A 26537-nucleotide genomic window follows, 5' to 3' on the forward strand; every position below is an offset into this window, starting at 1 on the left:
AAATTGTTGTTGAAAATAACAGTTTTTCTAGCATACTTACCATAAAGATCCTTCCCCCCACTTTCACAGTGATATTCTGGCCGCCAGTCAGGTAGTACATTCAGCATGGTCTTCAGCAGTGTTCCTCTGTGTTTAGTCAGGACTAATGATCTTTCCTTTATCTCCAACATCAGCCACGAAGATCCACCATGATCTCTAGTGTGAAAATTCTGGACCCTTTGGTTCACAAGTGCAAGGTTTGTAAAAGTGATACTTATTTTAAAAAGTGACAGAACATGTTGAGATTAAAAAAAAAGATAACCAACAACAGAGAAATTTAATTTGGTAAATTCAAATCCTGATTTGACATAGTCATAGTACTTATTTTTTAACTTGCAGTTCCAAGATAACTTTGCAGCCAATTATCCAACAATATAATCAAAAAAATGCTACAAGTTAGAAAAGGATGCAACACAAAGTTCATCCCCTGCCAGTGTTGACACCTAGCACAGTGGATTCTTTGGTAAGATAAGCTTGAACAAATCCTGGGATGTGTAAAAAATAAATAAAAAAAAGTTCTGGATTTTTCCTCACTATTGTTTGGCTTAAAAGTCTCTGAAAAAAAGTTACTGTGTGTGTCTTTGTGTAAAGTTTCCACCTTCATCTCTTGATATCCAGAGCTTAAATAGCTGTAAAATAAGACATTTCACCTCAGAAAATGACTTCTTAAAGACATTCTGATCAACCCTTTGATCACCATGACTGGTAGGTGTTCTTCTTAAACTAAAGGATGTAATCGGTAAAAGATTGCGGGCATTAGGAGATGATCAAAAATACTGGGTGAAGATAAAAGAAACAGTGTGGTAAGGTAACCTGACTGCACTGCAGAGTAGTCAGCAGTGCTCTCTGCAATTAAATAATATGCATGAACTGTTGCAAAATTGGTCCCTTCACAGGCAAACAAGTCACTACAAATATCCACCCGCAGTAAGAGTTAACATTATTAGCAATGTCAGAGAGTTGGCTGTAACTTATTTGGGTGTTAACTTTAGGGGTGTCACATCCCAACTTCTCAGCTACCAAAACAGCAGTGAGTGTAGCTGGGTGAAAAGGTCTAGAACATCATTTAAAAAGCTGAAAATACAAATACAAATACAAAAACAAGACAGAGGAAACGGTTGAATAATTTGTCTAAGCCATTGTAGATGTCAGCGCACATTTTGAAATGTACACAATTACTTTCCCAACTTACCCGTACACAGTGATAAACCTGATCTCAGGCATGTGCAAAAGCTTCTCAGGAGTTTTAACATTTAGAGTCGGATGCATGTCAGCAGCTCATTAATTTCCAGCACATTGTTTCCACAAGAAAATTAACAAACAACCAAGAAACACTCCCCAAGATGGATACATTTGAGAACTTTATTGTCCTTTTCATGTATGTACAAACCAAGAAACAGTGCTACAAGTATACAGTACAGAAAGCATGAGTTTTATAAAACAGCAAAAAACAGGACTGAAAAGGCCTACAGGAAACATGAGCAGAAAAACTACAGGATTAGAAACTACTCATTTGTTGTAGTACAACCACTACGTCTGTTTAAAAATAAGAAGAAAAAAAATCATTCCTGAATCCATTTCAGTGAAAAAGCTAAGAACTTGATGATTAAAGTTGATGTCACCTTGATGAGAACTACACGATGAGCCTTGTATTTCATCATGAGTCCAATTCAGTGCTTTCATATTCTGGACACCTGCAGGGAGAGAAGGAGGTCATTGATCACTTTGCCGGATGCCTGGGACATTTGTTTTTCAAATGTTTCATTTATCTGTGATATTTTAGGAAATACTTTTCCTACATTCTGGTAACAACTCCTTTGCACAGAATAAAGTACAGTTCAAGCTGTAACATGTATACGTCATCATGGAAAAATTAGGTTTATATTTCTATGTGGTAATTTTAAATAATCAAAGCATTTTAGTCATTATTGGAATCCGTTTCACAAAAGTTCATCAGAAACTTCTACTAACAATTTTCATTTACCTGTTTACAAGAAACGACTGATAATAGATGAGGGTGTGTAGTAAGAGTAGTTGTATAACATGTCCTAATAAAGAGAATCAGAGTATATTACTGGGGGAAAAATCTAATATAAAGAATTTTTTGTTTATCTTTTTTTTAAAATCAAGATACAGATCCATTCCTCTTTTAACTTGACATCAGTATGATCTTTATCCTTTCTATCAACAGTTTGAAAAACACTTGAAAAGTAACATACCTTTCACTGAAGGGAAAAAAGGGGCATTAGATTATCTTCTTAGAAATACTTGGTTCGGTTGAGAGCTTTTTGTGCCAGCTTGCCGCTCTCATCGGTTATTCTCTCCCAGTCCGTCTGACCCACCACAAAGCCAATAGCGCGCTTTCGATCTGCATCTTTCTGCTCTTCAAGATCAGCCCATCGAACCTAAGAGAAGCAGGGTGTTATAACTAGGAAACAGATGAATAAAAGTATCTTCAAAAAAGTAATCATTAAGTAACATTGAATGGTGCGTTTATAAACTGAAACCAACCTGGAGTGCCTGATTTTACCTTCACATTTTTCATGTTACCTTAGTGAACACTAATACATTTAGAGGTGAGCCTTGGAGCACAGCGTGGTTATTTACCCTTTTCTTTCCTGGCTCAGACATGCGTGTGGCATAGTCGTCTGGCAGCTGAAGGAAGTGATCCATGCCCGCCATGTCTTCACGTTTCCTCTTTCCGCTGCTCCCCAGACCGTCCAACTTGTCTGAATGAAAAGAAAATAATTCTCCAGGTTAGCTCTAAAGGACTCATAAACCCTTCACATTATAGTCCTTACATTTGATTTCCCAGCCTCGATTAACATTTCGTCCTCATTTGCAAAACATGCCATTTTTGTGCTCTCAGTGCGGTACAAAGATATGTTTACTTCAGGTAAAAACAAATTAAGTTCAAGCATTTTAATTCCAGCATGTATAACATAGCTACTCCTCATGCTGTGTGCACAGAGATTTGGGGTCCAAAATGGTGACCATGATCACTGTGATTCACACTTAATCAACATGATAATAATGATTGTTGTGATTAACTTGTTACATGTCACCATGTGTCTGTGCAAGTTGCATAATACAGTGAATAATAAGTACAGTGACTAATCAAATAATGACAACGGTACTAAGTGTTATTCACACTTCACTTAGCTTCATTATGACTGCTGGAGAACAACTGGTGACAGGCATCAGAGTATTCTAATACATTCACTAAGAAATAATATGTAAAGATGTTGATCACAAAGTGTCTCCATGTGGCATTGTTTCTTTATTCAGTAAAGGCCAACATGAAATTAGTTCTGTTCCTTTGGATCTTTAAGCTGTGCAGGAAATCCTCATTTCAAGACAAAGAGGGTCAGCAAAGCTTTAGGGAGACATTTAAGATAAGGGTACTGTGACATGCAGGGGGTAGACACCCTGACAGACACCATTTGACAGGCAGTATGCGTTAACATTTTGAATAAAGCTTTGGATTTGCCGTCCTGTCAGAACTTACATGGCCTCTTATTTTCCAGCCACTTGAAATTTGCATTACTCCAGCAGACCCCTTCAAAACCGGCCATGTAAGCCTTTTAGTGCATGATATTCAACAATAATTTCTTCCATAAAACCAAAACAGCAGCCTGTTGCACCAGCTGTCCGTAAGTTGTGTCCCAAGTTAGGATGTAGAGTCCACCCTAAACCATACGTTGAAACTAGTTAGTTTGTAACTTAAGTTGTGTCGTTGTTTGGTTTCACCACAGAGACGTAAGGTTCATCTTAACTAGTAGACCGTAATGTCCGAACTAACCAAAACATTGTTGCAGATATGACATTTACACTTCCAGCAGCCAATCACAGGAAAGCACCAATTTTGATGCATTGTTATCTTTTCGTGTCCAATCGTCTCATAACTGACCAACAGCTGAAACAAACTTTCGCGAACTGCAGTTACTGACAGAAGGTATGTCATTCTCTATAAAGTGTCATAGTAAGGTGATAACTACAGCCTAAATCCTTAATCTACGGTGTGTATAATAACAGTGACACCGATAGGAGAAATTATCAACTACAACATTAATACCCGGGAGTGCAAATCCTGGTCATCATATTTTTTTCAAAAGGATATATTGTCTCGCGGAAAACGCATGGCCGTAATGACATAATGTATTTGGAAGAACCCTCTGTATGTCCTCATCCTCCAATTCATCCCACCATTCAAAACCACGCTCTACTACGGAGGACTTTACACCTACTAGGAGCTAAGAATAAGGTTGTAACTTAGGCTTACGTTGGAACTATCTCAGCTGGTGCAACGCCCAAAACGTTAGTAGAGTGTAAACTCCATCCTAAATGAGAAATTAAGTTCAAACTAGGCTACATTTGACACACAGCTGGTGCAACAGGCTGCAGGGCCCTTAAAAATACAGTAAATAATAAAGGCTGATCTTGTTAGCTTCATTGTCCAGTTTAAGACAGTCATAAGTAAGAAAATGTAATAAGTTACATGACGTAACTGTAATCTATTACATTTCAACAGTAACCTTCCCAACGGGGCACAACATCCATGATTTACACACAGCAATAAGACAACATAAATAATTGGACCCCTGATTCAGTTGAAGTAAACTCTAATCTTGAAGAAGCCTCCATTCAAAAACAAAGGATTATGTAGTTATTAAATAAAAAACCAAAAGAGCAACACCTACCAAGTTTCGCCTCAGACGTGTCCATCTCCCATTTGCTTTTTGGAATGTAGCCCTAAATTATGGAAAGAAACACTGCAACGGTTAAACATACAGGGAGAAGAGGTGGGGAGGGACGCAGGGTTGGCTGAAAGAGAGCAGACTGGTTTAGAAGAAGTTAAAATAGAACAGAGACAACTGAAGGGTGATACAGAATGAGGGCTTATCTTGTTAAGACATAATGCAACACTGGCATGCAAATTCTTGATCTTGCAATCTGAGAGACACAAGTGTTCAGGCTCAGACTTTGTTCTCGTCTTCATGCAAAAGGAAAGACAGGATACCAGCTGTGCTCTGCTTTGGAGAACACACACTAAGTGTCAGTGTGCTTCATTTTGAAATAAAAAGTTGAACTAGCTGTTCAATCTCCCACATGGCTGTCTCGGCTTGAGCTAATGATTGACACAATTATATTAAGGTGCAGTGCCTTTCTGATTGAGTCTGCAGCACTGCTGTTCAAACTATGATTGTTAACTTCAAAGCACGCTGTGCTAATTTCGGACTTAGCATCACTCCTCTATGCATCTCTCACCTGAAAGATTACAGTGATGCTATTTGCTTGCTAGCTAGCAGCAATTTGCTGATAGACCACAATCAACTCTGGGCCAGTTCCTAATCAAGGTGCCACAAAAATATATGTATGTTTTTTTTTCTTGAGTCTTTTTAAATACTCTTTGAAAAATCTAACATTTTTGTTTGGTGTTCATCACAAACCTCTAGTTTCTAAAATATGTAGTTCTACTTTGTTCATTGTTGTACATTTTTTGGTGTTTAAACTTTTCAGATATGCTCAATATTTGACAATATATACTAATATTGTATTTTTTCATGTCTTGTGATTTTTAAGCAAACCGGAAAATGTTGTATTCTTGCTTGTTTTACCTCAGGTTCAAGATGGAACACACAATTTGTACACACCCACTCAGTCCTGACATGAAGGTAAAAAGGTGTAGTGAGTGAAATCACAATTGTAGGTAGGTGTTGTGTGTGTGTGGAACTTTAAGACAACAATGTTTTTATTGTAGGAGTGTCACTGGACTTTGACATCTTTTCATTTGATTTTAAATTTTAGAGATTGATACTTCAGTCATCACTTTGTCTTGAATTCTCTGGACCCATCGACATACCTCTGGGAACAGATGCTAACTGATTGGTAATACTGGTGAAGCCAAAGGTTGGTACTAAATTACTTCAAGTCAAGTCACTTTCCATGTGGCATTTACATGTGCCAAAATTCTTTATATAGCATTTCCCCCAGGAGTGATTATTCATCTGTTTTCGGTGAGTCTCAGTTCAACATTGGAAAGTAAATTACACCAAAGCCTGGTTTATACTTCTGCGTTGACCCTGCGTCTTAGTGGCCGTGTCGATCATGAGCCCTACATACTTGTGCAACGTTGTGTCAGCGACACTCTGCAATGCCCAGCTGAAACGCTTGTGGGCAGTGCGATTTCTATGCTAGTCAGATTGCCTGTTTCCGGTCCTGCTATGTTTTCTATTTGCGTTTCCAGGGAATTATGGCGACTCCGAGCTGACAAACATTATCATACAGCAATTCTTACAATGAAGATTAGAGAGATCGAATGCATGACCGATGAACGGCTGATGTACGGCGATTCGGGAAGTGCTGTAAATGCAGGGTGCCCAGCATACCAATCACAGGGCTTGTGGTCCACGCCTTTTCAATGCATACTTACACTTTGGAGGAGGGGCATGTCAGGCTACCTGCGTAGGTTTATACATTGGAACAGGGTGACGCGGATCTACGGCGTAGTCTACAGTGTCAATTTGACACAGAAGTATAAACCAGGCTTAAGACTCCAGTTGTTAAGATTGCCGAAAGACCAACATCATGATTCTCATGAATAAAAAGTAAAAATGTCGACTTTGATTAAGCCTCCATTCAGAAAACAAGCATTAAAATGTTTTTTTCTTTTTCTATTAAGAATAGACTTAACAGTCATTTCTGATGCTTTCTAGGTCAACTAAACACTGATTTTGCGATAAGCTTTTGCGACAGAGTTGAGTAGATTTGTCAATCAGAAAAGTCGATGTCAGATCACCGCTGATGAAGCTTGATGCCATTACTTCAGATTACATTCTGACAGCTTTTGCTGCTTTCCTGCATGTACCATATACATGATTCCAATACATTTGTAGTCTAAGTACTATTGAACAAACGGAAACTTGAACACTTCCCATGCTAAAAACCCAGACCCTAGGGTACAGATCATAGGGTCAGTCAACATTGTGGTAAGTCATTACACAATGGACGGTGAACATTTTTTTAAAGCTTAAATTCTCAGGGTTGATTGAATAAGTTTAAGCTACATATTTATTCCATTTGTCTATTTATGACAATATTTAAAGTGCATTCAACTGCCATGAATGCAGAAGTCTTGCTTTGTTTGCTTTTATGAACATTCATGCTACCATTATACAGCATATCAATAAACTATAAGCTTTGCCAGTGCTTCTGCTGTCCTGCTCAGTGCTATGTGCAAATTTCGTACCCTCCTCCTCCCGGCATCCACCTGCGGGCTCCGAGGGAGGTTAGTCCTATCTCATTTCTCCTAAATGTCTGCATTTAAATAATCTACGAGGAGTAGTGAGGTTCGGAGCCCAACGCCAAACACAATTCTGTATGCTGCAATAAATTTAATCTTAAGTAAACGTGAGTTGTCTGACTGAACATCAGTAACATAAGGTATTCAAACTTCAGAGACTCTGGATTACAGAGCTTAATGACGAAACATGCTTGGTGATCAAGATGCATTAAAGGACGCAACCTGCTGCTTTATAAGATAAAAAAGTTTTGATTAAAATAAAATGCATTTAGACTGGATCCGGGTTGAGTAGTAAAAGCAGCTGCAAGGAACAATGCCAAGTCAAACACTTCTCAAGCTCTAAGACTGATCAAGCCAAACCACATCCCAGGTGGGCTGTGGTAACCTAAAACACACCAGTTTAAAACAGGTCTGTTTCAATACAAAAGCACTGCTGATAAATTAAACATATTATTCATGTAACATGCTGGTTTGTGTAATATTCATAACTCCATTAGAACAGAATTTTAAAGTAAATCAGATTGTAGTTAACACAATAGCTTATATCAATTAGTGCCATGTCCTGTAAGAGACAGTTACAGTATAACTACCCTGTAAAGTTGATTTCATTGTGTTTTCTGAGTAAGATCAAGAGTACAAAAACACAAAGTGCTTGATGTAACTAGTCAGGGGATTAAAGTCAAGCTTTAACTATCAAGTTGGAAACATTTATAAATATACACTTGAGGTCAAAATTATTAGCCCCCCCAGGAATTCTGGAACATTTTCCTTAAATTCTGCCCAATGTTTGAATCACTGATAAAATTTGATATAAGCAAACATTCACCAGTGTTCTTTAGTAGCTTTGGTACATTTTGGAATGTAAAATACATTTTTAAGATAACTTTATATCAAATATGTGAAAAATGGGGGTGGTCAAAATTATTAGCCCCCCTGTGAATTTTTGCTTTTAAAACACACCTGAGCAGTCAGATGGTTTCCTAACAACACCTGAGCATCCAAACAGCATTGAGATTCACTTAGGGGACTCCAAACAGGGTACTTGAATACGTTATTGAGAGAGACTACTCTTACTAACCATGCCAAAGACGAAGGAAATCAGTCTTGAGCTCAGAAAGAAGATAATGGAGACTCATAATAAGGGGGAGGCTATACTGTCATGTCCAGGCGTTATACAGTGTCTAGAACAGTTTTACGTTGCATCATTGCAAAGTAAAAGGAGACAAACTCTGTTGGAAACAAACGTGGGCGTGGTAGAAAACGCAAAATTTTAATAACTTTGGGGAGGAAAGTAGTCAAAGATGTCAACAAGAAGCCCCGGACATCTGCCAAGGTGATTGTTGCTGACCTGGCCTCCATTGGAGTTGATGTTTGAAGGAACACAGTTGTGAGGGATCTTCATCGTGATGGGCTTCAGGACCACCATCCTAGAAGAACCCCTTTACTCAAAGAGCGGCACATCAGAGCCAAACTGAGGTTTGCCCATAAACATTTGAAAGGTAAAGATGAGTTTTGGAAGTCCATCCTTTGATCTGATGGAACTTTTTGGGCACATGGATGTTGTTCATGTTTGGCCAAGAAAGGGAGAGTCCTTCAACCCTTAGAACACGGTCCTCAGAATTAAACATGGTGGAGGGAGCATTGTACCGTGGGGCTGTTTTGCAGCCTCAGGCACAGGCAGCCTTGTTTGGGTGCATGGCATCATTAAAAAAGAAAGTTATGTTGACATTTTGAGGGATAATGTGAAGAACTCTGCTATCAGTCTAGGCTTAACTTGGCGCTGGGTCTTCCAACAAGACAATGATCCAAAGCTTAAATCAAAATTGGTCAAACAGTTCTTAAAGGACACCAAAACCAAGGTCCTGGAGTGGCCCGTACAGAGCCCAGATCTCAATCCTGTTGAGAATCTGTGGCAGGTGCTCAAAGTGAATGTCCATGCTCAGACACCATGTATTTTGGACCAGCTGTAACAATTTGCATTGGAAAAATGGGCCAAAATCCCTCCAGAGACATGTGGCAACCTTGCAGAGAACTACTTGAATAGGTTGTTGTCAGGTGTGGCTCAGAACGGGCCCACTATTGACTACTTGGGGCCAGAAGGCTAATAATTTTGGACGTGCCATTTTTACCTTTTCTTGTTTCAATTCATTGCATCAATAAAATATCCAAGTCAAACATAGTGAACATTTTAACTTTGTTATTTTGGAAACACATAAACTATAAACACTTGTTTTTAATGGTCATTTTCATGGAGAAATCAAGGGTTTTATCTGATTTCACAAGGGGGGCTAATAATTTTGACCTCATCTGTATACATTGGATATCATTTTTAAAAGCATTGTTTATGTCTGATTAATTGTTTTACATTCTGATGTAATACGGTGTATGAGATTGAATGCCTCTGTGTGATGTCTGTAACTTTTGTTGTAAATATTGCTTGAGTTCATCAAAGCAGTTGGAGAAAAAAATGTAAAAGCTCATGACCATTATGAGGCCAGCATAAAAATCGGAATTTGTTTCAATGTATGTAGAGTTAAAAAGATAATAGTCACATTTTCTGTTGGTGGGTAAATGCATTAAAAGAGCAGTGCAGAACAGAAAAAAAGAACTATCATGTTTCACATTCTGAATCAGTTTGTGTTGGAGAAGGAGTAGAAATGTTGGGTTCAGACTCTCTAAACACAGCTGCTTGTGATGGAAACATGCCTGATTCTGTTTTCAGGTCAGTATCATTTGATGACCTTATCAACAGACCAGCTTTGCATTCAGCTAAATGCTGTTCAGATTTACACACCTGTGTTAACTTGTGCTACCCCTAGATTGAAGAAGTACTTGTACTTTTAGTATTTTCAAGTAGTTAGAAGCTAATAATAAACTAATAGATGCTTCTGAAATCAATGGTGACAGACTCCGTTAACGCCACTGGATTGACGTGCAAATAAACATTTAACTGATTTAAACATTTTTCACGACACATTCTGTTATACATTCACAATTTCCAACTTTTTCTACAAACTAAATATTAGTGACAACCCTTCACAGGTGCTCCTATCAATCACTTGAGGTAACACATATTGAATAGAACATATCAAAGGCTTGGTGGATTTGCATTAAGATGTTTGCATAATTAAAAAACAGTATCCAAAAATTTCAGTCGGCATTTTTCAAAAAGGGGGGCATTTTTTGAACAGTATTTCTTTTAAGATTTTTTGTTTATAACAATTCAGAAAACATGCAACCATGTAAGTGGAGAGTTTGTGATTTTCAATGAAATATCTACAGTTATTATCATAATTACAGCATTGGTGTGTTTCAATTGATTTAATATTGGTGCTGTATCAGACCAACAGATGGTGCCAACAAGATAAATCTTTATGTTTCTGCATGTTAAATATTTTAAAAAGATCTTTTGACACAGAGGACTAATGCATTTAAAATGAATGTACTTACCAGACAAAAATAATTGTGCCTCAGACATTTAACTTTGTAAAGGAACTAATATTTATAATGCAATAAAATGATCATCATCAACATCAATTAAATTGTATTTTTCAGTGTCATAAAGAGTGTCATATACAACACTTTTTGAAGATACCAAAGCAAATCAATAAATTAATATAAATAATTTAATGATATTAAATATCTTTGTAGTACAATTACAATTTAGAAAAAGTTGGGACATTTTTCATGGCTTTCAAATCATTGGAACCCTCTATATTATTGATAATAGTGCAAAGACACATATCAAATGTTGAAACTGAAAACACATCAAAAAGTCTGGGTCAGGGACAATGAAACACCGAAAAAGTTGTGTGATGTTAAACAATACACCTTGGGGAACTGAAGCAGAGTGGACAACTTCCCTGTGGTCCGATGAATCAAAATTAGATTTTTTGGGGGGGAAATCATGGATGCTGCTTCCCACTTGTCACCCAGAGAAAAAATTTGGCATAACATGAAACATGAAATATAAAAAAAGGATACCCTGAACTGTGAAATCCTAGATCAGGTAAGAATGGGACAATATTTCTACCCAGTCCCCAAACATGTACTGTGTTATTGAAAGAAGTGATGCAACATGATGGTAAACATGTCCCTTTCCTTGCTTTTTTAAAACACATGTATACTTTTTCTCTCTTTCAACATTTGATATGTATTTGTACTATTTTCAACTAAACAAAAGATTTGTGATTTGTAATCGATCAAATTCATTTTTGATCAGAATTTTACACAGCCTCGTAACTTCTTTGGAATAAGGGTTGTAGATTGCTGAAAACAGCACTTAAATAACTTTTGAAACGTAAAATGTTTTTGAAAATTGAATTGAAAATCTCCTCTTTGTCATTCCAAAGACCAAATTCAGAAAAAAAAATAGGGATCAGAAACTTCTTACCTTTGTTTTTCTATGAAATTTTCTTTAAGCAGTTCAGGTTTTACTTTTATTAATTAATTATCATCAACTATTATAAATAGGATCTGTATAGGAAAGAATTTCATGTCACTGTCTGAATAATTCACGTATTTCATTTGCTCCAAAATGTTTTAAAGATATTAATTGGTAATTCTACCAATGATGCTTAAAGCTGGGGTTGGTAGTCAAATTTAGATATACCTTTTGTTATACTGGTTAAAATGATCTTTATGTCCCGATGGCAATCAATACATAATGTGTTCTTAAAAAAGAGCGAAAAAAAAGCTGCTATCTACAGCCGGAGTAAACCTGGGAAAACACCAACCAGTCCCTGACTTTGGGAGCCAAATTATGACACCAATCAAATCTTGTCCTGCCGTTCTGCCCGCCTCCTGAGCTAGATTTCATGTTTGTTTGTGTTTTTATCTTTCACTATGATAATGTTTCGGTGTTTTCTTACCACTGAGTGAGACATGAGTTGAAGTAGTGCAAAACACAAACGATGTAAGCAGGGGAGTCATTTTGGAGGAGCTCTGAGGGGGTGGGGGGAGGGGTAGACGGAGTCCTGGGGAAATGCTACATTCAAATTCATGCTAGTTTTTTTCCGTGACTACCAACCAAGCGGCAACCTCCGGTCTAAAAATATGAGTCAATGCGGAAGTGTTAAAAGCTGCAGTTCATCGAGGATCCGCTTGAGGCTGGCTCCGGAAGTACCGGAAGTCACATACACATGAATGGGGAAAAGACGATCTTTGCAGCATTAATAAACATGTTTACAGCCTGGTACAAAAGATGAGTGTAGTCTGAATAGCTAATTTCTCAATGTCCTCTCACTCTGAAGGGGGTGAATTTTTTTCTAATTCTGCAATTTTCGAAGATATTGAGATTACCAGTCTTCCAATGAGAGGCACAGCTGCCTGTGGGAACACTGCAGCTGTTGGCTAGGAGGCTCAAAGCCCGCCTCTTTACGTCACACTGGCTCGACAGAAGCAATATGGCTGCCGCAGCCGATTGGTCTCAAAACAGCTCTTCAGAAACAGATGGGTGACGTCACGGATACTACGTCCATATTTTTTACAATCTATGCTACCAACCCTAGCTTTAATGAAACTGCTTCAATGAGGTTGGACACAATGCATAAAAAAAGCAAGAAACTGCATTAACTCAGAACTACTAATACACAAAAAAGACAAACAAGTGCCAGACAAACATGTAAAGAATGACCTGAAACTACTGTGAAATCTGTACAAAGAGCTGCAAACTCAGGTTATGAGCCTCTGTGGGTTCACCAAAACAAGTGACCCCATCTTCACATGGTCCTAAATGTCACTGATATTTGTTATATGAAAAATGAAAAGCTATGCACATTTTAAGGAGAGGGTAATATTTGTGAGGCATTCTCATCAGCCCAGCTTGGTCTCATTCTTCTGTGCTAAACAAGGTAACCTGCTGAAGATGGTACAATAGAAAATATTTTGATTTCTAATCATCCATAATCTGTTACATAGGATGAGTTCTAAAACATACACATTGTTTTAGAAACTTCAATTTGTGCACTTTATTGTGCACAGTTTTGTGTATTGTAATTTTTTTTTGTTTAAACTTAATAAAAAGTTGTATAAAAAAAAAAAAAAAAGAAACTTCAACGAGAGTATGTCACTTTTTTCAGCAATTTTGATAGATTCAAGTCCATCTCAGTGATGGAGTTTACTTTGTCCATCAAAGCAGTTGTTGAATATCTTTAAACTTATTATTATAATGGCAGCTTTTAAAAGGATATGACTATGGACTGGTGGCTGGAGAGGTGCTGGTTGCCCTTGAGCAAGGCACCAAACCCCCAACTGCTCGGGGTGCGCAAGTTGATGGCAGCATCCTCACTCTGACATCTCTCCCTAAGTTCATGTCCACTGCATGTTTGTGCATTAAAATTGTATGTATATTCCAAACTGTGCATGTAGCATGACCAAAAAAAAACAAGTGGAAAAATTGAATTGCCCCCCTGGGGATTAATTAAGTATGTTTCTTTCTTTCTATATTGTGCCTAAAAACTTGAATGGTCTCTTCATATAAATTAAAACATTCTTAAAACTTTCATTCAAAAATCATTTATATCAAATTTTCTGTGAGACGGTTTTTGATCATTTCTTTTTCTTTCATATTTAAGCTGCCTTATCATGGAAAAAAGTCCGTAAACAGTAAGGTCCAGTCTCTTAAACATGAGATGGACAAATGTTAGGAAACATTTTTCCTCATGGGGACACTTCATCCTCACATATATAGTTTATAACTTGATGTGGATATGAAAACTTTGGTTAAATGTGTTAGAATGAAATCTGAATGTTGCTACTTTAACTTTGAGTAAGGATAACACTTCACAGTTTCTACCCTGCTGACTTACATTATGTCTACATCGCTATCTGTATAAACTGATACACAAAAGAGATAAATCAAAGATTTCACTTAGTTCATCTATTATTTCAGTTTTCTCTGTTTATGACTCCACAAGGTGACATAAAAACAATACATGACCACTGCTAATAGCAAACTACTCAAAACATCTACTCGACGTGGTGGAATGGGAATAAAATTAAGTGGAAATGATTCTGAAAGCTATACGGCTAAAATAAAAAATGTTCATGTCCTACCAGATCACTTTCTTCTTCCTCCTCTCTCTTGGGTTCCTTGGGTTCATCATCTGGATTGAAGTCTTCCATTTCAACCTGGTAAAACAAGCACACGTTGAATAAGGTAGGCCAGTGATTAAAGACTCTTCATATCATGAGAGCCATCACATCATTAAGACCTCACCTCCTCTATAGCAGCATCTTGAAGCAGGGACCGGACATCTAAGCGCACCATGTGACGCGGTGAGGGCTCCCAGTTATTAGACATCTGTGAATAGAATGCAACATTAAGACATGTCGGCTTCTATGCATGTATAAATTGAACATAGTTTATTATGACTACAGTTCAGTCTAAGAAAACGGACTGGATCTTACAGACCTTCATTATATCCTTAAGACTGCGCCCATGGACATTTCTTTTACAACAGGTCTGAGTGTCTGCAGTGATTTCAGCCAGGTACACCTTGATATCAGGGGGGAAAAAAACAACTCTTTAGCCATGTGTCAAAAAAGACTGTATTTCAGACTGGTTCATGACAACAGCTCACCTCAAAGCCTTTTGTTTTGGCAGCGCTCCAGAACTGATCAAAATGTTTCACCCTGTCATTGATAGTGTCCAAAATGATGAAGGGGAAAAAGCCGTCGTCCAGAGTTTTCTTAAATGTTTTGAGCATGCTGCTCCGGTAGGTGTCCTCCATCTCCAGTTCATACTCATACTCCAGAACCTGGGAGACAGATTGTTATGTCTTGCACATTTCTTTTGGTAATACTTGTAATAAGCAAAAAAAAAAATCGATGCTTAATGTGAACTGTATGAATTTAAACAACTTTCTTGCAAGGCATACTAACCTTGGTTTTGACCCTTCTCCCAGTGTCTGGATCTTTCTCAACCTTCTCAACCTCTGTCATGAAATAGTCGTCTAGAACAAGAACTCTTGGAGGTGCACCGCCACAATCAACTTCTTTATCCTAAATAATGTCAAGAGAATTGAGAGCAGAAAAGTTACGTATTTCCATTTGCTTTGATGGATCATGATTTGCTGGTACAACAACACTCACCCGTATGAGCTTTGCGACATGGCTTTTTCCACTTCCTGGAAGCCCTCTCATGATGATTACTATCTGTTAACACAGTGCGCTGTCATAAGTACCAATAATGATACAAGTGAGAATAACATTTTGTCAAAAAAGTCAAAGATTTTTTTTAGTATTTAGTACCCTTTCAGGCCGCGATGACCTCCCTGGTGGTTTGAGTAGATCGTCAATATTCTTGATTTCAGGCTTCTTTTCGACTCTAGGGGGAGGCTGAGGTGGAGGTGGGAGAGGTGCTGCAGCAGGAGGCCCACGGTCCTCTGGATAACTTCTTCTATCTGCTGTGTGATATTCAAGATTCAAGTATTTTTCCAAATGCCTTTGCTTTTTTTTTGATCATATACTCAATCAATTGGTAAGAGATTGTTTTTCAACAACACCCATCTCATGCAAATATAGAAATTTTGACTTAAGTGCAGAGAATTTCAATTTTTTTTCACCAAAACACAGCTCAGGTATGAGAATGCTGAGCTGACACGTACCATAAGGCGAGGAACTATGTCCATAACGCTCAGGCCCACTGCGGTCAAGTCCAGATCGCTCATATGTAGGTCTTTCGTAGCCAGGCCTTGCATAATGGTCCTCTCGATCTCGACTGTCACTTCGGTCCCTCTCTCGAATGTCACTTCGCTCCCTCTCCCTGTACCCTGAACGTGAAGCAGGTGCCAGTGCAGATCTACACGGATAACAGTCATTGTTAAATTTTATATGATCTGATTCTTTCTTAAGATTTTCTTGTTTCAAACTGGCACACACTGATGACTAATCTCAACGTATGGCACAGTGTGATCAAGTACCTTTCATCAACCATCGACTGTGTGCTTGAAGCGAAAACACACAAATAGACAAAAATATTACATATGTAGGAAAGCAGTGCATTTGAGCAACAGTTAGGGAGCTACTAAGGAAACAAGTAACTTACCTTTCATCTCTCTCTCTCGGGGGATAGCGCTCCCTCTCAAATCGCTCTCTCTCATATTCAGGAGGAAGCTCTTTTCTGTACAATTCCCTCTCCCTGCTGTAATCCCGACGTTCCATGTAAGGGTCAGATCGTCTGTCATAATAAGGGTCTCTGCCATAAGGATCTCTGAGACCAAGAGGCTCTGAGGGAATTCAATTATTGGTCAGTGAACAATGATTATATAACAGCATAAGCTTGTTCTACTTCAGAAGAGACATAGCGCTGAGACTCACCTTTTTCATAGCCCCTGTCTGATAGCAAGGGGTCAGGCCTCAATATAATTCTCTCACCATACGACATGCGCTCAACGGTGGCTCCTGGCTCTGAAACATTGAGTTAGCATCATCAATAAAGGCCTGAGAACTTAGCCTGTGTAAAATATACCATGAGAAGATGTGTTCACATGTCCTGCTCATACCATGGCCATGCCCATAATCAACTGTCTTTGGAATAACTTGATGTGTGGATACAGCAGGAAGGGATGTTTGGTAATTTGTAACAACAGGTGTAGTATCCCATGATGCAGGTTCAGTTCCAGGTGTTTTTGCAGCTGCAGTCATGCCCTAAAGATGTCAGATTTGTTTTGTTATGAATCAGTTACATAAAAAATGGCAACATGAGCATATGCTAAACTGGGCTACTAAAATGTCCAGCAAAAGAGGTCAAAAAGCCTTCCTTATGTGGCAAGTTTCCACATGCCATGTAATCAAAAATGGCATGACCAATAATGATAATCATACTATTAAGGTCAAAATATTTCACAAATGTAGACATAAATTACCTTTAAAACATTCCTGACATCTGCTGGGATCTCCAAACCAAGTAGACCAGCAGGAAGATCAGGTAGGATGTCAGCTGATGCAGGCTGAGGTTGTTCAGTACTAGCTGTCTTCCCCTCTTGTAATTCTCTGTAGACCCAAAAGAATAGATGGTCTGGATCTGTTCTAGATTGATCAACAGTTTGACAGAGTCTACATTTCCAATGTATCGACCGTAATGGTTGGGCTTGAGATTGCCTCTTCAGAAACCAAAGAGTGACATCACTGAGACTTAGGGTTGCAAAAAACGGGAATTAATGGGAATAAACCAGGCAAAATTTACTAATTTGAAGGGTTGGCTCTTAATAGGGAACTTAAATATATTTGGGGAAAATATATTTTAGCATAATCTTGACTAAAACAACCAGATTTCATGCAAGTACAGTTGAATATCTATGCTATTCCTCAATCACATGCAAATAGCACACTGCTTACTGCAGAGCGAATGAGACCACACCCCCTACATGCATTTTTTATTTGCATGTTGAATGGGACTTTTTTTTAAGGGAAAGGGGCTCTTTTCATTTAACATTTTGAATGGGACTTTGTTGGGATTGCATTTTTTTTTAATGGGTTGGGTCGGGGGGATTAGTAATATTTAACTCAACATTCATATTTTGGTCTTCAATGAAATAATTGATTGGTCAATAATTTATTTAACACTTGATAAAGTTCTACTTACAAATAAATCTGTTTCAATTGTAATTTTTTGGATGGATGTCCGCTTATAACAAAACAAATATTTATGCTTGGATAGGATACCTTACCATTAAATTACCCTCAATTCCCAGTTAATTCCCATAATTCCCATGGAAAGTTTCAAATTTGCAAAATTTGAATTTCCAAAACTCCCGAGCTTAACTTCCCATGGAAATTTTCCGGAAATGTTCCACTCATTTGCAACCCTAGGCATATGGCTATTCAGCGCATACATTGGATAGCTCTTGTATGGCCAGGACTGTTACCGGCAAAATTGTATGGCAGAAATAAAGACTACTGTAAACACTGACCCATATGTATGAGCAGTGAAGAGTACAGATGCACCGATCCGATCTTGGTCTCAGATATCAACTAGATCAGACTCAAAAAGCTAGATCGGATGTCGGTGACAAGGGGCCGATATATAGTGCCGATCCATATTGCAGATCTATTCATCTCAGTTCTATGCTTTTCTGTGTTGACAATATCTATTGGTTATGAAGATTAACTCACCAGACTGCTGGTACACATTTATAATCTCTTGAATAATGATACAGTCAGTTTAAAAATGTTTACTTTATTTTGGTTTACAAAGTCAGAAAACCCTGAGGTCGCGAAAACATGATTCTATCCCCACATTAAGGAATAGAGATTGTTAAATCAATACCGGGATTGGATCGGCTAGTACCGGTATCGGCAGATACCAAAGCCCAGGTATCGGTATCAGCATCTGGACCAAGAAGTAGGATCGGTGCATCCCTAGTGAAGAGTGGTTGTATTGGTCTACCCTCTTTATTATCACCTGTTTTTTGGCCATTTTTAACAGTACTAATTAACAGTCAAAGCAATGATATACCAGTTTTCCCCCACCCTACCCTTGGGTTCATTATCATGTGACAACAACACTGCAGTGCTAATGGGGTTTGTGTGTAAAGTGTAATATCAGACAAGCTAGCAAATGGCAGCATCTTTCATAATATGAGTCAATATGTAATAAAATATTAGTTAAATTTGAAAGGCTAGAGCTTACCTTATAAGTTTAAGTTCTTGAGCAGCTTTCAAGATGATCTCATGTTGACGTTGAGAGAGAGCTAGTACATTTGATCCTTGTTGTGCTGGATCAACTGACGTCTCTGGCAAATTAGGGACAGGTGCAGCAGGAGGTAAGGGTGGAGGTCTATCTAAAGGGGATTCCTCCCTGCGCTCATCGTAACGAGCTCCGCGGTCTTCATAGTCAGAAGGATACCCTCTCTCTGGTGGTGGAGGATGTCGTGAAGATCTGTCCCATTCTGATGGTGGCGGTGGCTCATCCCTGTATTCACGGATTCTAAGCTCTCCTCTTCCCCGGTCACGTTCATCATAGGGAAACGAGGGACCCCTTTCCCTTTCCCTTTCCCTTTCTCTGTCTCTTTCCTCTTGCCAGTGGCTGTCTCTGTAGGGCTCTGGTGGTGGCTTCCGCAGGGGGTAGTCCCTTTCAAGAGGAGAACGCTCTCTGTCCCACTCAGACTCGTAGTACTTGGCCTCATGGCGATAGTCTTCTGGAGGGTACTCTGTTGGGGGCCTCCAGCGATACCCATCTTCCCCATGACCATAATCCTCAACAAAACCCTCTTTATATCCCTCTTCATACTCTTCATGTGTTGGACCAGGTCGCCACATTCCTCTAGCCATTCCACGGCCCATAGGTCTCCTCCTTATTCCTCCCGAATCCATCATCTCATGTGGAGGCAAAGGGGGGCCTCTGCCATGTGGCGGTTCCCATCCTAATTCTCTTTCCATTCCTTCTTCGAATGATGGCTCTTCCATGGATTCCAATACTTCATGAGGAGGTGGCGGCACACGGCGCCTGCCTCTACCTACATCAGCGTGCATTGGATGGCCATGAGGGTCATGGTACATCATTGCTTGATCCATTTCTGCATCATCAGTCTCCATTCCATGACCTAATGAATCGTAATCCATTGGCCCATGTGGGTGATGAGGGGGGTGTCCCCGCCCTGGATGCATAAAGCCAGGATGTCCACGCGGGGGACGACCCCGCCCAGGGGGGAATGGGGGTCTCATACCTCTCATTGGAGGTCTCATTTCTCCCCAGAAAGGTTCACCTTCCTCTGGGTACTCAGCAGCATCAGAGTCTTCCCAGTTCATGTCAATTGGTTCTCCTCTTCCCATGGGGGGTCCCCCTCTTCCCATGGGGGGTCCCCCTCTTCCCATGGGGGGTCCCCCTCTACCCATGGGAGGTCCTCCTCTTCCCATGGGCGGCCCTCCTCTTCCGAGAGGGGGACCCCCTCTACCCATTGGTGGACCCCCTCGTACAAAAGGAGGCATTCCCCTACCCATAGGTGGACCTCCTCTCCCCATAGGTGGTCCCCCTCTACCCATAGGTGGACCTCCTCTCCCCGGAGGAGGACCACCTCTGCCCATAGGTGGACCTCCCCTCACCGAAGGAGGACCACCTCTGCCCATAGGTGGGCCTCCTCTTCCCATAGGATGCCCTCCTCTCATCATTGGAGGCCTTCCTCTTCCCATATAAGGTCCCCCAATAGGTTCCTCATAATACTCTTCCTCTGTTGAGAAGTGAAAATTCTCTGGCATCCACATTTCTTCAGCAGGCACCTCAGACTCCCCACCACCATACTCCTCGTATGAGGGATCTTCCCATTGATACTCTTCCTGCTCTTCTGGCACCTCAAAGTTTTCTTCAGTTTGCATGTAATCATACGACATGTTTCCCATGTCCTCTCCAAGCGGTTCAGTGTTAGGACCCTTGAACTCTTCACCACCCTTATGCCCTCGTCCCCGCCCATGAGGTGCAACTGGTACTGGTGGCGGTGGTTGGCCACGTCCTCTTCCTTGGGGAGGCCTTGCAGGATCGGGTCTTGATTGCATTTGGCCAGAACCTTGCAGTCCTTGTTGGTTTCCGGGGATCTTTGAAACATTTTGGGGTTTATTGTTTGCTGTTGGTCCTTCTGGTTTGAGAGGCTTTTGTGTAGAAGAAGAATTACTGGAATCTATTGCAGAGGGAGCAGTTACAGGGGGTTTGTTGTTGACAGCTTTGGATTTTTCACTACTGTTAGAAGAGTTGTTGCCGTCCAGCTCTTCTGGTGTTGCGTTTGTCGGTAAAGTCTGAGGAATGGGGTCATTTTGGACAAAAAAGCCTTCAGTTCCAAGCAAGTTATCATCTGTCATGTCTACAGCATTGGCAGTATTATCCGTGCCAGAATCTTTTTTTTCTTTTTCAGTCTGTGGCTTCCCAGTTGTTCTTCCTGTAGTATTAGAATCCATACTAGCAAGTTGTTTACTGGCTGGTTCTGCCTTAGGTTGGGGACCTTGCTGTTGTTTTTGCTGGGGCATAGGTGGGCGTTCAAAACGAGGCTGAGGGCCAGGGGGCCTTGGGGACTGTTCAAACCGGGGCTGCTGCCCAAATCGAGGTTGGTCAAATCTAGGGGGACCATCAAAATGCTGCCTTGGATGGTCAAATCTAGGGGGACCATCAAAGCGCTGCCTTGGTTGGTCAAATCTAGGGGGCCCATCAAAGCGCTGCCTTGGTAAGTCAAGTCTAGGGGGTCCATCAAAGCGCTGCCTTGGTAAGTCAAGTCTAGGGGGTCCATCAAAGCGCTGCCTTGGTTGCTCAAATCGAGGGGGACCGTCAAAGCGCTGCCTTGGTTGCTCAAATCGAGGGGGGCCATCAAAACGCTGTTGTGGATGATCGAACCTGGGGGGACCATCAAAACCTTGCTGTGGCTGGTCAAACCTAGGGTTGTTTCCTCTGGAAAAATGTAACAAAAGAACATTCATTAAAAAAGGCCTGATGGTATCAAACAAGGCATATTCATGCAAACATGAAGTAACATGTATTGTAATTTTAAATGTATTAACTTGAAATTAATTCAGATTTTACACATCTTAAAAATTTGTAAGTATTCTAATAAACCAACAAATAGTAAAAGACAATCTATACTGACCGTGGACCTCTTATACCGTTGAAGCTTGGTTGCTGAACAGTTGGGGGACCTGGAGGTCTGACAACGCCAGCAGGGCCAGGCCCTCCCACTGGGGTTAGAGCACATGAATCTGACTGTGGTCCAAAGCTTGTGGGTGTTGGCCCTTGGGGTCTAGTTCCCACAGCAACAGGGGAATGTTGCAAACCAGGTGTCACTGACTGCTGCTGCATTGGCATATCTTGTCCAGGGTACTGGCCATATTGTCCCATCGTCCCACTACTATACTGGCTTGAGGCAAATGGCACCATGGCATTAAGAGTGGCCACCCTTTCCTGAAGGTGTGCATTAGTAGCGTTCATCTGATCCTGCCACTGCTTCCATTGGTGCTCATAGTCCTGCAGTTGGTCTTTGTGGGGATAAGTCTTGAACTGTTCATGCCATAGGACAAAGGAGCGACCCCAGTCTTGGAACAAAGGGGTGAACTGCTGCAGTTGCGTTTCAAAGTGCCGTAACTGCATCTCAGCCGACATTGACTGAAACAAAAGACATTGTGGAAGAGGCGCAATTTATTTCTGAAGTATGAATAATTATAGCACTACTTGTCCAAGAGACAATACTGGAGCAAAACTACAAACTTAAGGGCCTTTAGGATGCAACTGGAGTTCTATTATGGGGGCCACTAACCATACTATACTTGGTCTCAGCTAACACTTATGTCTAGTTATAGGAAACGTTTACCAAACAGGGTTAAAATTGTAAGTACAATTATCTACCTGTATATTTGCAGGTTGCTGAATGAGCTGTTGGTATCGTTCCAGGACCTGCTGAAGCTTTTCGTGCTGCTGCATGAGAGCCTGGTATTGTAAACCAGCTCTCTGCTGCTGCACCTGTTGCCACTGCGCTGCTGCAGCCTGTAACTGCTGCAGGCGAACAGCCTCCTCTGGATCCTTTGGCACCTCAGGCTGTAAACATAAAACAAGAAAATGTTGAAACCAAGTAATTTCTTTGTAACTCATGGTTTGAATTAAGGTAGTTTGTGATGAAAGGGATGGAAAATCTATATAGGTTGAGGTAAGTCATGGTGAACAGCATAATACAGAGACATTCAACCTGCCATTCATCTGTAGTCAAACAGACCTGGGCATTGAACCAGTCAGCAACTAAATTATTTGAAATCTCCTACAATGCATTCAAGTACCACATTCTTACTGACACTTTGGAGATTTTAAATGATACAGTCCTTTAGACATGGATGTGGAGAGTGAATATACGCATACATGTGCATTTATGGGGAAAGTAATATCATTAATCACCAACAACAATAACAGGGGACAGAAATGAATGGATATTCCTGGCTTTTTTTGCAACACGGCAGGGATCACAAGCACGAAGGTGATCGCTCATGGCATGATGATAATGAAGATGAATATGGGTCAGTGGTTGTTGGGACTTACTGTGTCTGTAAATTCCGGCGGTTTCCCTACATTTTCCCTCTGTAAATTCATACAAAATATATTAACATTTTTTTTGTTCCAACTAATCACATAGAGTGATTTTACGGAACAAGTGTTATAGTTGAGTCACCAAACCTTGAGTTTGAGTCAAGCCCTGAGTCCTAAGTGTTCAAGCTAAGGTCAAGTCAGAGCCAAGTCCCCTTTACCTGAGTCCTCATAATAAATATTATTATTTATTACATGAAAGGCAACTGTAGCTTTGACTAACTATTGACTGTATGAATGTGGACTGACTTTGTGGGACATTTTGAATTGGAATAAAACATATATTTGAACAACATTAGATTCTAACACACTCGGTCAGTGTGTCTCAAGATTTAAATTATTGATGAAGTTACAGCACTGTGTGTCGTGCATTTACGTATATACTGTACTTATCTTAATGAGGGGACTCACTACAGCCCTACCACTATGAAGAAGGTGAGAAGCATGCTGCAGGGGTCTGACACACTTCTTCTAAAACTTCAGGTTTTTTTACATTTCTAAAATCGTTGTCCTCAGGCAAAAACCCAATCAAGAACATGCAACTGAGGGAAAGCTGAACGAGTTTGCTCTGTTTCTGATGGAGTCACAATATGATTTAACTTCACATTCTGATATGCAGTATAACTTCTCATCCGTCTCTTTTTAAAAGTACTTACCAGTGCTTCTTCTGGAGGTGGAGGAGGTACTGGGGGTTCCTCTTTTGGAGGGGGTGGAGGTGGTTTGCCTTTAGGTGGTTCTGATGGAGGAGGAGGAGGAACTGCTTTACCCCGAGGTGGAGGCGGCACAGGTCCCTCTTTCTGATTCTGTTTGGCCTTTTCTTGCTTTAACTTCTGAAGATTTTGAAGATGTTGTTTGTACCAAAGTTGCTGTTGTTGCTGTGAGAAACGGCAACAAAGACAACTGTTGGACAAAGCAAACTGGAAAGCCTGTTCATCGCTTCATCTTTTCATTCTGCAGTCTCGTAATACACTGAAAGATTCACTATAAGTCCAACATGTAGACTTTAACAAGCTGGTGGTGGATTTCAGAAGATGCAAGCTCCCTACTGCCACACCACTGAACATCCAGGGAACGGACATTGAGATTGTGAAATCTTACAAGTACCTCGGTGTTCACCTGAACAATAAACTGAACTGGTCAGACAACTCTAACGTTCTCTACAAGAAGGGACAAAGCAGACCTTTTCTGCTCAGGAGACTCAGGTCTTTTGGTGTGCAAGGGGCTCTTCTGAAGTCTTTCTTTGACTCTGTGGTGGCATCAGCCCTCTTCTTTGAAGTAGTCTGGGGCAGCAACATCTCTGCTGCTGCCAAGAAGAGACTAAACAGACTGGTGAGGAAGGCTAGCTCTGACTGCGACAAGGACTGTAGCCTCTGTATGTGGGGCGCTTAGACCACTAGGCCACCAGTGCCCCAGCTTATGAGTTTTATACGTTGTTTTTTATTCACCTATGTTACTTCTGTGCACTTTCTTGTGTATCTCTGGTTTTGTAAATATAAATAAATTGACTTATTTAGTTCTGTGCATACCTTTCTTAAGATATGCTAATTCACTTTCTTAATTGCTTATCATTTGTTTTAATAATTACTTTTTCATATGCACTTGTTTACTCTATACTGTTTTGCACGGTCTACTTTAACACTTTACATTTCCCAGTTGTGGGACGAATAAAGGAATATATCTTATCTTAATCCTATCAAGGGATGTCCCGATCAAGGATTTTTATTGTTATGCGCTGCACAAGCTACATGCTTGGAAAACATGAAGACTGTAGCTCAAAGACATGTTGTTAGAATAATATACAGCTACTCTAATAAAAGGGCAACTTTGCGGTCTCTGCTGCAGGTGTAGCGAGGAAATACTCATAGAAAAATGAACAGAGTTATGTCAAAGAGATGTAAAACATTACCTGTAAATTTGAAGATTTGTCTTCTTCTTTCATAGTTGAATCTTTTTTGGAGGCCTCAGGAACGCCGGTGTTCTCAGGTGGTTTCACTGCCGGGGGCTCTGGAGGGGGAGGAGCCGGTTTGGGCTCATTGGGCTTCGGCTGGGGTGGAGGTGGAGGAGGCTGTTGGTTACCTGGTTGAGGAGGAGGGGGGCCTCTGGACGTTGACCCAGGGGTCTCGTCCTGCTGAAAGTACGACTGAGCCCCAGCACCGTCGTCTGGATGACCCGTTGACTCTGAATGCCACGCTGGTGCTGGGAACCCACCTGACTGTCCCCCACTGTACCCACTGGCATTGGCGCCATGGTGTAACACTGACTGGAGCTGTTTCTGGTGCAGCATCTGCAGCTGCTGCATCTGTTGGAGGTGTTGCTCCTGGAGGCTGGAGAACAGAGAGCCGCCTGCATTGGCCTCAAAGCCGCCGAATCCCGCTGCTGGGCCGGGTTGGCCACCCCCGGCCGGCTTACGAGGCCCAGACCCTCCATAGTTTTGCGACTGGGATCCACTGAAATTCCCCCAGGAAGGATACATGGCTAAAAAGAGAGGCCTTAGACGGTCTTTGTGCTTACATAAAGCCGGGCCCCTAAAATGCTAACAGCTAACGTTCACCCACCAATGCAAAAATCGATCTCTACATGATTCCGCTGAAGCCGCATTCAACAAAGTCTGTAGACACGAACCATGTGGACCAGAATAGTCACCAGTTAGTGAATAAAGCCCACTTCTACCCAGGAGGGGTGAATCATAAACACGTTTAGGTGGATGATACCGTTTAGCTGTTGGTGCTTCAGTGCAAGACACACTGCTGCCGGAAACACGTCACAGGTGTCGTGACGTGTTTCCGAAAAAACTTATTTGATAAAAAAAAAAGATTTAGAGAAAGATTAAGGATTAAGATATCGGTGGTATTTGATGTTTCACGTTTTTGATCATATTATGATTCCATTTAGTAAAAAGTACAGTGGCCCTGAGGGACACGAGCAAAGATGCAAAAGATGAAACACTTTTACAAAGTTGGAGACAAATTTACATTTTGCATTTTTTTTTTACATTTTATGAAACAAAATTACATCAGTAAAACACTTTTACCAAGGCCAAAACAAATTTACATTTAAGAAAACCAATTTACAAAAGATGAAACACTTTTACCATTTCTGAAACAAATTAACATTTCATTTTTACAGGGGTCATTTAGTTTGTTTTGA

General features: G+C 40.4%; 1 protein-coding gene across 7 annotated transcripts in view; it reads right to left on the reverse strand.

The window, feature by feature from the left end:
* Positions 1-26147, reverse strand: part of ylpm1 (YLP motif containing 1) — a 32417-nt gene extending 6270 nt beyond the window's left edge. For 2 of the 7 annotated variants that reach the window (XR_004633505.1, XM_034699116.1), the window contains exons 1-18: positions 25297-26147; positions 24047-24265; positions 23346-23384; positions 22665-22853; positions 21913-22424; positions 18978-21716; positions 17212-17338; positions 16849-16993; positions 16664-16753; positions 16392-16572; positions 15952-16145; positions 15596-15750; positions 15437-15499; positions 15227-15346; positions 14926-15102; positions 14757-14840; positions 14562-14645; positions 14399-14473 (exon numbers count right to left, since the gene is read on the reverse strand). Coding sequence is in view for 5 of the 7 variants with exons in the window: in XM_034699116.1 (XP_034555007.1) it covers positions 14399-14473; positions 14562-14645; positions 14757-14840; positions 14926-15102; positions 15227-15346; positions 15437-15499; positions 15596-15750; positions 15952-16145; positions 16392-16572; positions 16664-16753; positions 16849-16993; positions 17212-17338; positions 18978-21716; positions 21913-22424; positions 22665-22853; positions 23346-23384; positions 24047-24265; positions 25297-25863 (5760 nt within the window). In the remaining 2 variants the exon portion in view is untranslated. Of the gene's footprint in view, positions 1-1387; positions 1734-2023; positions 2088-2258; positions 2445-2646; positions 2769-4739; positions 4792-14398; positions 14474-14561; positions 14646-14756; positions 14841-14925; positions 15103-15226; positions 15347-15436; positions 15500-15595; positions 15751-15951; positions 16146-16391; positions 16573-16663; positions 16754-16848; positions 16994-17211; positions 17339-18977; positions 21717-21912; positions 22425-22664; positions 22854-23345; positions 23385-24046; positions 24266-25296 lie in introns of those variants that run through there. The other 5 variants (XR_004633504.1, XM_034699113.1, XM_034699112.1 and 2 more) reach the window with 5 other exon arrangements.
* Positions 26148-26537: the final 390 nt, after the last annotated feature.

The sequence above is a fragment of the Notolabrus celidotus genome, chromosome 13 (genome assembly GCF_009762535.1).
Source record: "Notolabrus celidotus isolate fNotCel1 chromosome 13, fNotCel1.pri, whole genome shotgun sequence".
NCBI lineage: Eukaryota > Metazoa > Chordata > Actinopteri > Labriformes > Labridae > Notolabrus > Notolabrus celidotus.